The sequence below is a fragment of the Physella acuta genome, unplaced genomic scaffold (assembly GCF_028476545.2).
Source record: "Physella acuta isolate Inbredline_101_S28 unplaced genomic scaffold, ASM2847654v3 ptg000428l, whole genome shotgun sequence".
NCBI classification, from domain to species: domain Eukaryota; kingdom Metazoa; phylum Mollusca; class Gastropoda; family Physidae; genus Physella; species Physella acuta.
This window is the reverse complement of record NW_026731947.1, coordinates 93,934-108,982: the sequence shown is the minus strand read 5'-3', so window position 1 is coordinate 108,982 and position 15,049 is coordinate 93,934. Positions and strand designations below refer to the sequence as shown.

Below are 15,049 nucleotides of genomic sequence, written 5' to 3'. Positions count from 1 at the left end.
ATTTTTGTTCGTTTTCTGTTTTTTTTTTCTACGAATTTGTAATTAATTTAATTCAACTACACACATGCATACGCACACAGACATACCCACCCACTACCCACCCGCAATCACAATACAGACCTACACACGTACACACAAACCAACACATTTAACAGCGTAGTATTAATCAAGCGTCATAAACTGTATCTTATTTAATCAACTACACTATAGGCTCTAACAGTACCATATTATCAAAGCTTTAAAATATGTCTCCATGGTCTAAAATGGGTGATTGGAAATCCAAGCACGAAGTCTGCGCAGTAAGATGGCAGGAGCCAGATGGTGCCCATGTATCAGACCCCCTACTTCCTACTGCTGTTGGACCCAAGGGACAGGACGTTACCTGTAACGTTCGGAATCAGCTGTGTCGCAGGAGCTGCCGAAAGGAAAACACTCCACTCCTGTTTGATTTCGGAGTTTTCTCTCCTTGATGGGTTGCTGTCCCCAGCTGACGACTCTCATTCGAACTCGGGACTTTCGGGTTTGCAGCCTTGAGCTTACCCACCCGACCACTCCTACCTTCCATACCATCAAGAACTAATTAATTATTTAGATGAACATAAAATAATGTTTCAGGCAGTTGGATCCACTTATCCTAAATAAATATTATATAGCATGTATTCGGCTACTACTATCTTATAGAAAAAAACAACCCAACTATTCCTTACCCATCTACGAAGTGCTTGGTTTTAGAGCAGGTTATACTATCATATACATATACTAATTATCCTTGCTTGTTAACAAGTAAAGCAGTGATTTGATCTAGGGGGTGAGTAGGAGGGGGTAATACAGTGGCAAATTGTGAGACAAACACAAGCATCGAGATGGCCGCTATATTAAACACAAAATGGCCGCTGTATTAAACACAAGATGGCCACTGTATTAAACACAAGATGGCCACTGTATTAAACACAAAACGGGCGCTGTATTAAACACAAGATGGCCGCTGTATTAAACACAAGATGGACGCTGTATTAAACACAAGATGGCCGCTGTATTAAAAACAAGATTGTATTAAACACAAAATGGCGACTATATCAACCACTTAGAGGGCTGATGTATCAGTTAATTAAGAGAGGCGCTATATCAACCTAAATGCTGACATATTTCAAGAAGTAATCAGATTTTTTTCGCTAGTTGCCTGTAAATTTGACATGCTTTTTGCTGCACTGTTGGTACATTTTCTGAAAATCAACGGAACATCTTCAACAGTGTAAGATTTGAAATAGCCTCTATATTGCCAGATTAAAATATATATTAAAATATCGCCCCCCCCCCCTCCAACCCAGATTTAGTCATTCTCCGCTTCATCACACGAAAGAATAATTTTAGTTTTACTATTTTAAAAAGTGTTTTAGTTATAATTCATTTCGAGTCTTAAATAATTAATAATTTAATTTTAAATGCTAACGTTCAACTATTAAATGTGCTAAATAGGTTTTCGTCGTTATCTTAGACTATTTAATTTTTTTTTTTCTTTTTCCAATTTAAAAAAAAAAGTGCACTAAGACAGAATCACATTCAGCAACTTTCTGTAGAGGTTCTAAAATTATCCAAATGTACGGTACATTATGTAACGGATGTCAACTTCCATTTTCAAAGTTTATTCAATAAAATAGAGTTCTAAACTATTGGTTTATTTTTTGAGCCTCAACGATTAGTTTTCTTGAAAATGTGTCATACATGACTTTGCATTCGTTACAGGGATATATTCGTTCAGGCATATATATATATATATATATATATATATATATATATATATATATATATATATATATATATATATATATATATATATATATATATATATATATATATATATATATATATATATATATATATATATATATATATATATATATATATATATATATATATATATATATGTATATATATAGGACAATATAACATTTTATATAGAGAATATATACTTTAAACTCCCCTGAAAATAAACTGTTTTAGAAAAACTCAACGCACACCATTTTACCCCATGATTCTCCAGATCTGGCAAAATTTGAAAACCTCGAACGATTTCACCAGATTTGAGATTTTGGTGCAAGACGGGGAACGTTATCTCAAGGTCAAGGCTGGAGCTAATATAAAACTCTGCTGAAGTTCACCACACTGAGATGTGGACCCCTACACGAAACGTGAAAACAATGTCGGCGTTGCTTGTTTCTATTTTTGTTTTTTTACTTGGATTTTCGTTATCACAAGGTTATTTGAATTAATTCAATCTATTTAGCGTGACAAGCTTATAACATGTTTGTTCCCATTAATTATTTATATACGTAGAATTCCATTGATGATGTAAAAAAACAACATATTTCATAAAACAAACTGGAAGAAGAAGGCTCCTAATTAAAATGTTAAAAAGTCTTTCTATAATTAAGTTACTAAAATAAACGTTTTAATAGATACACGGAACAAATAGTTTCGTTATGCTTCTGGTTGTCAATTTTAAACTTCTCTACCTGCAGTCTAAAACAGTGAACTACCCAACACAAATATAAAACACGATTTGGTTCCGACATTTTTTACAGCCCAAAACTCGGAGTGCGAGATGGCTGGCGGATACTGTGTCGTCAAGACAGCCGCCATTGCATGTCAGGAGATGGCTGGCCATGCGTGTAGCAGAAGTGACGAGTTCTGTTGTAAACGGCAGTTCCGGTCTCAGGAGGTCAAAGGCGAGTGAAGTGTAGGCATTTTTGAGTGACCCAAAAAAATAGAAGGGGGGGGGGGAGGATGATGGGATTCCAGTGTATTATCTTATATTAAGCTTTAAGATTGTTTAGTGGGAAAGCAACACATAGCTGTGTATGGTCTATGAATGACTTAAACCTTAGTTTGAATGATTTGACACGTCTCTTTCTCCACATCATCTCGATGATTTGACACGTCTCTTTCTCCACATCATCTCGACATAAATTAAACATTCAATATGTTCTAAACACAAGTCACCGAGCACGTATATAAATTGGCGATAGCTAGCATAGCCAAGTATGAAAGATTAAAACACAATTTTTCCATTTCAAAGTAGAAGCAAGCTATAGCTCTTTATAAAGGCCACTAAACCTAAGCTATAGCTCTTTATAAAGCCCACTAAACCTAAGCTATAGCTCTATATAAAAGCGATCAAACCTAAGCTATAGCTCTATATAAAAGCCACTAAACCTAAGCTATAGCTCTTTATAAAGGCCATCAAACCTAAGGCTCGCATCCCGATCTATCCCTACCTAATATAAATTATAAATTCGATATCGGGCCTACTTTGGCAATGAGCTGTGCCAAAAATGCCCTGCTGGTACCTTATAACGGAAAGTGTCATAAAATCTTGATTCCAGTGGTCAAGAGGTCACAGTGTTCTCTACAAGGCGGCAGCTGTGTTCCCCTGATTGCAGGCATTAGCTGCCAGAGACTGGACGCTGCCTGTGATGGCGTCTTGAACACCTGCTGTCTGTTTCAAGCAGGTGAGTCTCTACAACACCTGTCTATTCCATGCAGGGGAGTCTCTACAACACCTGTCTGTTCCATACAGGTGAGTCTCTACAACACCTGTCTGTTCCATGCAGGTGAGTCTCTACAACACCTGTCTGTTTCAAGCAGGTGAGTCTCTACAACACCTGTCTGTTCCATGCAGGTAAGTCTCTACAACACCTGTCTGTTCCATGCAGGTGAGTCTCTACAACACCTGTCTGTTTCAAGCAGGTGAGTCTCTACAACACCTGTCTGTTCCATGCAGGTGAGTCTCTACAACACCTGTCTGTTCCATGCAGGTGAGTCTCTACAACACCTGTTTGTTTCATGCAGGTGAGTCTCTACAACACCTGTCTGTTTTAAGCAGGTGAGTCTCTACAACACCTGTCTGTTTCATGCAGGTGAATACAACACCTGTCTGTTTCAAGCAGGTGAGTCTCTACAACACCTGTCTGTTTTAAGCAGGTGAGTCTCTACAACACCTGTCTGTTTTAAGCAGGTGAGTCTCTACAACACCTGTCTGTTTCATGCAGGTGAGTCTCTACAACACCTGTCTGTTTTAAGCAGGTGAGTCTCTACAACACCTGTCTGTTTCATGCAGGTGAATACAACACCTGTCTGTTTCAAGCAGGTGAGTCTCTACAACACCTGTCTGTTTCATGCAGGTGAGTCTCTACAACACCTGTCTGTTTTAAGCAGGTGAGTCTCTACAACACCTGTCTGTTTCATGCAGGTGAGTCTCTACAACACCTGTCTGTTTCAAGCAGGTGAGTCTCTACAACACCTGTCTGTTCCATGCAGGTGAGTCTCTACAACACCTGTCTGTTTTAAGCAGGTGAGTCTCTACAACACCTGTCTGTTCCATGTCTCTACAACACCTGTCTGTTCCATGCAGGTGAGTCTCTACAACACCTGTCTGTTCCATGTCTCTACAACACCATGTCTGTTTCATGCAGGTGAATACAACACCTGTCTGTTCCATGCAGGTGAGTCGTGGTCGAAATGTAGAACACATGACCAGTAGCCTAGGTGTCTAGGGACATGAACAGTAGCCTAGGTAGTATGGGGCATACGACTAGCTCCAGTGAGAAACAGAATATCAGGGATCCTAGAAGATGTCTCTGGGACCTAAATTGTCTAATGGCTACCAAGAAACTCCATGTATTAAAAAATGTAAAAGTTTCACATTCCTTTCTTTTCTTCTTTACATTTCATCTAGTTCACCCAATAACAAGATCATACAGATGAACCTTTTACATAAACTCAACAGCTCTAAACAATATAACAGCACCCAAACTCACAATACACCGCCTGAAACAAGGGAGTGAACTCAATGGTTCGCCATTCTACAACATACAGTAAGAAAAGGGCGTTCATCAACCAGATAGAAACTTGCGAGTTGTCCCCCTTATGTTTGCTTGCAGAAGTCACGACAACTCCGAAGCCAGCGATCAGCCAAACCTGTGAGAGTGCAGGCGGTATCTGCATGTACGTCGGTGCCGCCATTTACTGCCCCAGCAGACTTGACGCCACCTGTAGCTTGAACGGCGACGCGTGCTGTCGTCTGCAGGTAAGTCCAAACGTCAGCGCCTGTTTTTGGTTTGGTTAGAACAAAGCTGGTGCCAGAATATCTAAGGGGTCGACCATAATTGGTGGCACGTTTTGGTGTTGAAATGGTGTGCTGATTAAAGGGGGGGGGGGTCTAGCTTTTTTTTTTAAGAGGGAAAAGTAACGTAAAATTATGGTAATTGACAGCAGTTATTTTAAGTGGATTGGAGTGGAGCGCCCTGAAGTAAAGCAGAGCTCTGTCCGTCCGTCTAGTAGTGTGGGAAGCGCCAAAATAGAAATAGGCTTAAGGGAAGTAACTATATTTGTTTTAATAATCATTGTGATTAACATGAGTTTTCTCCCTTTCCACAGAGCTAAAAAGGCAGACAAAGGCCTACTCAAGTCAAATTTTTTACCACAAATAGATTTCATAGCTGTTGGATTAAACACCGCCCCCTCCCCCAAAATAACTATTCTTTTCAAATGCCACTAACATATAGTATGGTACAAGTATCATAAACAGAGAACACAAATGGTAAGGTAATCATTTAATGATCCTATAGCATGTATAACACAGTACATAATGCTCAAGATACTACACAGTTATATACACAATAGGAATAAACCAATGCACCAACACAAAATACTTCTGCTACTTAATTTAGCACAGGGAATATACTTTTAAAATTTCTGGTAACTGAATATTAAAAAAAAAATCCTTTCTGGCATAGTTTTAGTTGCTTATTACTAAAAAACAAAAAGATGATTTTTTTAAATACGATGAATGAGTTGAACATGTACATGCTTTATAAAAACATAATTAACAAATTAATATCAAGCTGAAAAACTCTGATAACTTCACATGAGTTTTTACTGTATCTTAAAAAACAAACAAATGTAGATAAAAGATTCTGTTAGACCAGGGGTCTCCAAACTGCGGCCCGCGGAGATCTTTTTGTCCACGCAAAAACGTTTGTCGGTGATAGCTGAGGAACTTTTCCCAGAAAAATCAAAGACATGTCTGGAAGAAACTGGCCCCCGAACTGAACTTTGATAGTCAATGCGGCCCTCGGGCTGAAAAGTTTGGAGACCCCAGTGTTAGACTAATGACAAAAAGACAGGGGCAGATTACTCTCGTTGCTAGACCACCCAGAAGAAAACTCACTAAAAATCTGAATCAACAGGAATGGAACAAATATTGCACAGTAGAACAACCTAAACAGTTTGCTAAAATGCTAAAGGAGGTGAAAAAACCAACAACATGAATGGTGTACCAGAGATACTGTCCTTAGACGACCACAGGTCAGGTCCTCTCCCTTGGTTAAATGATACGTGTAGGAATGCATTTGACTTAACAGAGTTGTGCAAACAAAGATGTCAGTTGTAAAGTACAAAGTTACAAGATAAAAAGAGAGAACTAAATGGATGAAGTATAATGTACCTTGGAGTATACGAGAATAAAATACGCTATATCGTGATGAATACGGCTGGACAGGGAAATAAAAAAAAAAAAAACCACATATGAGCACAAAATTAAAAATAATCGTTGAACAAAACCTCATGCAAATTTAATTGTCTAAAGAAAAAGTTCACGAATTCAATGACTTAATAAAATAAAAAAAATTTGTTGTTGACCATAGAGTTAACTAAAACCAATTCTTGTTACAGCTGGTCATGTGACCACAACATCCTGTCTATACATCAATCTACAGCTACCTACATACACAAAGATTTTGTAGAAAACAAATTCCATTTTAACCAGCAGGCATCGCTACATAGACACCCAACAGTTGTTCTTACATTTAACTAACCAAAACAACAAACAATTAAACATCTTCGTTAGCTACCAAACAAATAAAAAAATGTTGCAGTGGATACACTGCAATTCAAATTAATTTATCACAGCTGATTGCAATATTAAAAGTTTGGCTGAAAAAGTTAACTAAATTTTTAACTGGCATGAATTATAAGCTTGTTAAAAGCCAGACCCCCTCTCAGCCACCAGCAATCATTGTGAGATGTACAAATTTAACACAAGTATCCAGGCTCTGCTTAAAAGCAAAATAATTTAAAGGCGCCAAAAGTACAGAAAGATTTCCCCACAAGACCTAAAGTTACAAGCTGTGATAGTCGAAATTAAAACTTCTACATTTCTACGACCAGATGGATACCAACCAGCTACTGACTTAAACTAGCATCTTGTCTCGTAAAGGCCACTGCGTCCAATGTATCGTACCCACTTGATGACATCATGATCACTATAGTTCATTTTAGATTCAAAGACTTTTAGATAACGAACTTTGAATCCAGATGGTGCAAATGGTACCTGAAATATTGAAAAAATGTGCATCAGACCATTTTTTTAATGTTAATAAAAATAAATCACCACAATTAAATTTAAAGTACAAGGACTAACCTCAAAATTCATAGATATAGGTGGTCTTGTCCATTTTTTGCCTTTATCACTTGTATTCAATAATTCAATTTCAGCACTCAATTGACACTCCTTCATGCCCCCCATACGCTTAATCCTGTAAGTAAAATAAATCAGTTAAATCACTTACAAGATATTTTGTACCAACAGGAAAGATGAAAAAACAAATAGGATTTATTTCTGATACAAGTTGTAATGTAGTGCTGTTTGAAGTTTACATTTTATAGTATGAGCATTTTATTCCAACATCGAAATGCTAAGAGAATGCCCAGAGCTGAGATATATAAACTCAGAACTTACTTCCAAACAATTGCATTTTCACTGGCCTTGTACTTGGCTTTCCCCTTCATGCAAATCACCTGGACACCACTGGTGTTTAAAGGTGTAGGAATGCGCACCTGAAGAAGTACAACATTAACTCATGTTCAGTTTAAAAAGCAGCAACAGTAAACTCAATGTATCTTCAATTTATGGTTTGACTCAATAAAATTTTAATGCCACAATCACCTCAACTTTCTGGGCCAGTAGTGAAGGCTTGAAGTTTGACTTGACTACCACCTTAACCTCCATTTTTTGTCTGCCAACTTCACGGACTAGTGGAATCACTCGGAATGGCAGACTTATATCCTTTGTTGTTCGATACCTATATATTATTTAAATCATGCTTTTTAATGGTAATCATATTTCAATTAAAAAAAAAAACTGAAAAAATAATAAAACAGGTTCTTAATTAAAATTTAACTCTAGAAAGACTAGTGTCAAAATTTCGTTATAAAAAATTCTTTACTTAAAAATACACATCAGCTTAAAATAAAAAGAAGTAAAAATACTGACCTCATTAATTCAAACTCCCCATCAGGGGGAATAAAACTGATGCTGTGTTCCGTCTCAAACTTGCTCAACTTAACACACTGGTGGAACTGGCAGTCATCAATAGCAATGGATGTTTTCCCCGCAGCGCTGTAGTAACCAAAACCCTCAATTTAGCAACAAATGTTAACATCAAATAGAAGTCAAACGTAATGAAAACAGAAACTTACGCTCCAGCACCGCGGGTTGTACTGTCATCCAAACTACTCTTTCCTTTGCTTTCCATCAGGACTTTGTCATTAATACCAAATTTACACTCAGGCATACCACTGAGGTAGCTCTTCATCACAATACGTCCAGCGACATGAGCACTAAGTACTTGACCTGGGTGGAAATAACGACTTAAAATTAGTTCACGGGATGAACTACAGCAATATAAAGAAGACATCTTAAGCCTTACAAAATGAATCAAGAACATTAGGAGAAAAAAGGATAGTTCTGCACTATTATACTTTAAGTCACCAGGTTTCATGACAGGGTAAAATATGAGAAGAAACGTTTACCTTGAGGGGACATGAGCAAGTTGACAGACTCAAGAACATCCAGGAAAAGTTCATTTCTCCTGTATTTTATGCCCTCCCTTCTCCAGCCTATTTGACCAGTTACTTGGGATGTTATTTGTGCTGTTTCTTCTTTGGTCTGTCAAGGAAAATAAAACAGTTACCAACAATAAAAACCAGGGAAAATTTTTGTCTTGCACATTCTCATCATTTTAGATATTTTGTATTAATAGGTCTTAAAAACTAAAGCAGGTTTTAAAAAAAAAAAAACAAATAAAGAAACTAACCTGTGATTTAACACCTTGTTGAGTTATAAATGTTTTTAGTATACCAACATCTGTGTTTTGAGGGTATCCAAAGTCCAAAATTTCTGTAGGAGAAATATAGTCAGACTTAGAAAATAGTTTAAGTAATGGGTGATTTAAAAGACAATTCAAAATTAAGTATTGATTTTTATATCCATGAGCAAGTTTTAAAATACTTACCATCAAGAATCTCATATATCAATACAAAGTTATTTTTAATATTCTCCTCTGAAATCTTTCCAAAATAAGCAGCCATGACCTCACACATTTTGTGTAGAAACTCAAACACCATGGCGGCATTGACATTCTGCTTGGTGACAGCAGCCACCCAAATATTAGAGCGCTTGATGTGGAAAAAACTGGTGCGGGCAATGTTCGTCACAGGAGATCGCACTTGCTGTCTGGCGTGAATCACATTCACGCGAAATGCATCAACAGCATTACGGCTGGAGAAAATATAAAAAAATGTAGATTTTGATAACCAGTTGATTGCAATACCATGAAATTGCTTTTATTTCGTGTAGGTTTGTGAATAGCAATAGTATTTAGATAAGTAAGTTCCCTTTTTGAACCTGACGATCCATGGGGCCAAGTTTACCAGTCCACAGGTCGAGTTCATCTGTTTCTGTGGCTTCAGCATCACAAGGGATAGTGTGGTCAGCACTATACCGAGCTACTTTACTTTCCCCAATGTGAGTTAGGTACCCATCAGAGCTGGGTAGACTCAGGTAATATTAATAATTAGGTGAAAGCTCCATGGCTTGTTGAAAAAAAACCAGACTAAACATTACTCCTAAAAATATATATTTAACAATAGCGCAACTGCAAAACATTATTAAAGTTTATCAACACAAAGTTTTAAAGATAAAAACAAGAGCCCAACACTAACCCTATGTCATCTCTAAAAACCCTGGAGATCAACACCTCTCCCTTGTGGTTATAGATAAACAATCCGCCAATCATTGTGGACAGGTAATTCTCTAATTTGAGGTGGTAATTCAGATAAATGCAGCAAATATTCCTCTTTCAAATACAGGACACTTGTTCAGCTGAAATAAAAAAAAGGCACTATAAATGTCATGTGAGTCATGTGTGATTTTATTTTCCTATGATTTAGGCCTATTATAAAATTTGGTACATCTGGAATTCTGGATTAACCGGGATATCACAAAATATTAAAACACCAGAATTAGGCCTAATTTTTAGAATGTTGTCTAACCAGCAGGTCAGGTAAGATGTCTAACCCTAACACTTTGCAATAGTTTAATAAAATTTTAAATTGGGAAATAATTTAAACAAAACAAAGACTCACCACTAAAACTAAAAATTTGTTGTAGGCCTACCCACTACTAATTTAACTAGGCCTTAGGGCCCGCCTTAGGCTTAATTAATTACTAACTTATAACTAGATCTTGATAAAAAATCTAACAGTAATTTATTAAATTATAAACATAAAACTAGACGATTAGATAAAATAGATTGTCTGACTGGCTAAAATTCTCACTTTGAATTTGCATTTTGTTAATTTTTTTCAATCCTGTTTTTTGTTTGTAGGAAATCTCTACAATAAATTTTAATAAAAATTTTATAAATGTAGATCTAGATTACTAACGTTAACAGCGATATAAAATGTGTTAGAAACTTTACGCGATACAGATTGCCAATTAGTACCCATAAAACGGTTTGGGATCGAAGAGGAAAAATTACTTCAGCATATATTTAAAAAAATACCTACGTTAACCGGCGATACATTGAAGGGGTGTCAACATCGCCATCTTTATTATTCCCACAATGCATAACCACTAGATCTACCAGATTTTTGTCAGGAAATTAAAGTATGCAAAAGCCAAACAATAAATAGGACCAATCTTAACACTTTGTAATTGGAATGTTTTTACATTTATTGATTTAACTTTGTAACAATTTTATATTATAGATTAAATACCTTTCGAGTTATATTTAAAAAAAATATATATGTAAGCTTCAACTACGTACATCGTAGCAGTGATTCACCGCAGGAAAATAAAATATTTACGAGCAACTTTGTTCAATTTTTCGCTTTGCATGTTAGTTTAAAGTAAAATCATAACATTTGCTTTCAATAAAGCAAATAAAGCTTTCACATTTTTTGTAATTATCATTTAAAATTTTTTTTAAATCGTTAGGTAAAGCTTTTAATAATCCTGAAATTAAAAGTTTTTTTCTGAACCTTTAGAAAAATAAATGAACTAATAAGCAGTATTAAAAAACAACAACAAAAAAACAAGTCAGTTAAATTTTCCTATCGCCTTGCTATGCGATTAATAGAAGAATAGATTTATACTATTACAAAAGAAAGTGAAACATTTAAGCTATTACAGAATTATTTTGAACTCTAAAATTAATTTATTAAGAGAGATAACTACTGTTTGAGTTTTAGCAGAAATAATTTTAACGTTGACACGATAGTCTCCCTTGACACACTCGTTCCTTTTTTCAGTAACCTGTAGTTGTGTAGCCTCCTACCAGCAAAGATAAAAAGAAAAAAACAACTTGGTAAAGTGGTAGTCTCAGTGGCGTAGGCAGGGGGGGGGGGGGGGTTAGGGGGGGTCATAACCCCCCCCCCCCCATAGACCCACCCCTCGGTATATAGAAAAAGTATGAGGGGGGTGTGCAAATCGAAAGTTTGAGGGGGGGGGGGGGGGGTGCAAATCGAAAGTTTGAGGGGGGGGGGGGGATGCAAATCGAAAGTTTGAGGGGGGGGGGGGGTGCAAATCGAAAGTTTGAGGGGGGTGCAAATCGAAAGTTTGAGGGGGGTGCAAGTCGAAAGTTTGTCCCCGGGTAAAAATTGGAAACCCCCCCTTGAGACGATCCTGGCTACGCCACTGGGTAGTCTACACTACAAATGGAGAAAACAAAAAAAAAAGGGGGGGGGGGGGGAAAGGAGAAGTAAAGTCTAGTAATGTTTCAGTGAAGTGTAAGACTTTTCATTTTAACACCTCTACATCATGTCATACTTTGCCACACTTTAGCATGGTAGCCACCCATGGCCTAAATCTACATGGCTGTCATAAAAATACATTCGCTAATTAGCACACTTTAATATTCCAAGTTACAATCACCACGTTTTAAAATTAATTATTCGTCAAAGAATATTGAGCTAATTCCGTTTAATTCATTTAATTGCTTTGTTTAAAAAAAAAAGGTTTATAAAAATGCTTCATTTATTAATTGCATAGGGCTTAGCATCACTCGCAGGAATTTTCGTTTCCAAAAATGAACTTTGATAATTTTGCTTCATCAAAATGGTAAGCATATATTTTGGTGCCATGCTTTTATACATAGACTTATAAAAATTAGAGTACGAATTCCACGTTGGACTAGGGTGAGAAAGATAGGTTTCAGTCAGAGGCGTAGCTGGGGGAGGACGGATGGGGCGGCCACGTTTTTGCCAATGCCAATATGAATAACTATACAGATGGTGGGGGCGCAAAACTTACAGTACGCCCGGAGCGCCGGAATGGGGTGCTACATCTCTGGTTTCAGTTCAAAGTTGACCAGTTGGCCTATCATATCAAAACCGGGCTACAATATTTGCCTAGAAAGACAATAGCGTGTCATTCAATTTTGTATTGAAAGTTTTTTTTTTAAATTTTTATTTCAATCTAATATATAAAGCTCAGTTCTGTATGTAATCTGTATGTCGTTGGAAGTGTACGAATTTAAAAGTTAGAAAATTATCGTGCGCATTTGTCTAAATTTATGAGCTAAAAAATTACTATTGAAAGTGTTGGGAAATCATTTTCATTTTTCAAATTATAGTAATAATTGTCGGCATGTTCATTAAACACAAGTTTTAAAAAAAATATCATCTTTTACAAAAATTCTAATTATGTCTTTATTTAGTCCTATAGCACTTACTTCCCTTTGATAAATTAGGAAAAACACAATTACTTCCCTTTATAACTTTATAAAACCATTGCATTCCGTGAAAATAATTTACTTTTTAATTACTTTGTTTTGGTGTTGGGAAAAAAAAAATTACATAATTAGCGGGGATTAATCAAGTGCAAATGTAGGTATTTTACGGATAAGCTTGGAGTATTAAAATTGTTTATTAAATTGAAACAGGCGCGTCCGCCGGCGCCCCTGCACGGTTCGATTTGGCACCCTGGGCTATCATGTGAGCGCTATGCTGCATAATTTTGTTTTGAACATTGCGATAGACTATGGATAAGAAAGGTTACTATAGTCTTTAAGTGAATCAAATCCGGGCGTCCTCCGGCACCCCGACAGGGTGCTATTTGGCGCCCCGGGCCTTCCGGTGTACGCTAGGGTATCTACGTTCGCGTGAGTTCAAAAGACTATGGATAAGTTATGTACTATAGTCGTTTACCAAGTTCAATCAGGCGGTGACGTCATGGTGCGTCCTCTGGCGCCCAGACAGGGTGCTATTAGGGGTCCCGGGCCTCCCGTGTTCGGTTTCGCGCCTACGTTCATTAAAGTGAGTGCAAAAGACTATGAATAAGTTGCGGTACTATAGTCGTTTATTAAGCTGAAGCAGGCGATTCAGCCCCGTGAGCACTGTGCGTTTATGTTCGCGTTAGTGTTTTCTTTGTCTTTAGGTTGGGTTTGCGTTAGTGGTTGCGTTTTGATTTGGTTCGTTTTTGTTCTTTCTTTTTTTGTTTTCGTTTGTGTTTTATTTTCATTGGGTTTGCGTTTGTGTTTGTGTTTGAGGTTGGTTTTGCGTTTGGATTTGGTTTGTTTTCGTTTTTTTTTTCTTTTGTGTTTTTTTCTTTGGGTTTGTGGTTGGTTTTGCGTTTGGATTTGGTTTGTTTTCGTTTGCTTTTTCGTTTGTGTTTTTTTCTTTGGGTTTGTGTTTGTGTTTGTGGTTGGTTTTGTGTTTGGATTTGGTTTGTTTTCGTTTGCTTTTTTCTTTGTGTTCGTATTGGTGTTTGTGGTTGTGGTTGGTTTGTTGTAAGTTTTTGTTTTCGTTTGTATTTGTAATTGTGTTAGCTTTTATTTGCGTTTTGTTATTTTGGTTTTGGTTGGTTGTAGTTTGGGTGGGCAGCAATGCCGGGTTTATGATGATAACTAAACATACACGTAATGGTCTTTAACAGAAAGGTTTTTCACAGAAGCCAGAGCAGGGCCTGGCCGGGACGGCTAGTGTTAGATAAATGCTTACTTTTCAAAGGATGTGCATAACATTGAACGGGAATGTCGAAAAATGCACGCATCTACTGCAAGGACAAATTGCACTAGTTTTAATGGAGTTGATAACTGTACAGTTTCAATAAGCGGTCAGATAACAAAAATACACTCTGCAGAGATTTTGTTAAGAAATGTTTCTGATGTTAATCTGAATTGAAATGCTAGTGATATAGTGATATCGAAATATTGAATGAAGTTGTTCATAACGAATCCATGGTTAAAATATTAAAATAGGTGACGTATAGACATGACGTTTATCATCTTAAGAAATACAAGGGTACCTCACGATGCTGGTCCTCTCACATGTAGCACATGTTACATTTATCTCCCCTACCCCCCACAGGTAGGTGAGGGATGCGCTCACTTGCTTTAAGCTTTAAGTTATTCATTCGTTATGTCATCAAACGTGCGGGGGGGGGGGGAATGACAGGGGGATGGTGTCCTACTGTCTTACTCTAACAAAGAGTAATTATTGTTACATTCGCTCCCCCTGCCTTAATATTACGCGATAATTTCTATACCCCTCCCATTGAAATTTTAAAAGTACTTCCTCCATCACCTGCCCTCAAAAGTCTCAGATGCCCCCCCCCACCCCCTAAGCCGAGGAGCGAAATGCCTGAAAGAAAGTGAAAAAAATATAAAAATATTCAGCAAAAAAAAAACAAAACAATTTGGTCGAATAA

At 37.0% G+C, this 15,049-nt stretch overlaps 2 protein-coding genes across 2 annotated transcripts; one reads left to right on the top strand and one right to left on the bottom strand.

The window, feature by feature from the left end:
- Positions 1-2,586: 2,586 nt before the first annotated feature.
- On the top strand, positions 2,587-5,550 carry LOC131942819 (uncharacterized). Its single transcript, XM_059302758.1, has 4 exons — positions 2,587-2,726; positions 3,384-3,509; positions 4,941-5,086; positions 5,437-5,550. Exons 1-4 carry the CDS (start codon positions 2,603-2,605, stop codon positions 5,440-5,442), a joined length of 402 nt encoding a protein of 133 aa, XP_059158741.1. The 5' UTR covers positions 2,587-2,602; the 3' UTR covers positions 5,443-5,550.
- A 49-nt stretch (positions 5,551-5,599) lies between these two features.
- LOC131942818 (AP-2 complex subunit mu) lies at positions 5,600-10,982 on the bottom strand. The gene is made up of 11 exons (XM_059302756.1): positions 10,909-10,982; positions 10,063-10,222; positions 9,354-9,619; positions 9,156-9,238; positions 8,872-9,007; positions 8,539-8,692; positions 8,333-8,458; positions 8,006-8,141; positions 7,799-7,896; positions 7,481-7,595; positions 5,600-7,390 (listed from the first exon to the last, which is right to left on the bottom strand). The coding sequence occupies exons 2-11, from the start codon at positions 10,134-10,136 to the stop codon at positions 7,256-7,258; spliced, it is 1,323 nt and encodes a 440-aa protein (XP_059158739.1). The 5' UTR covers positions 10,137-10,222; positions 10,909-10,982; the 3' UTR covers positions 5,600-7,255.
- Positions 10,983-15,049: the final 4,067 nt, after the last annotated feature.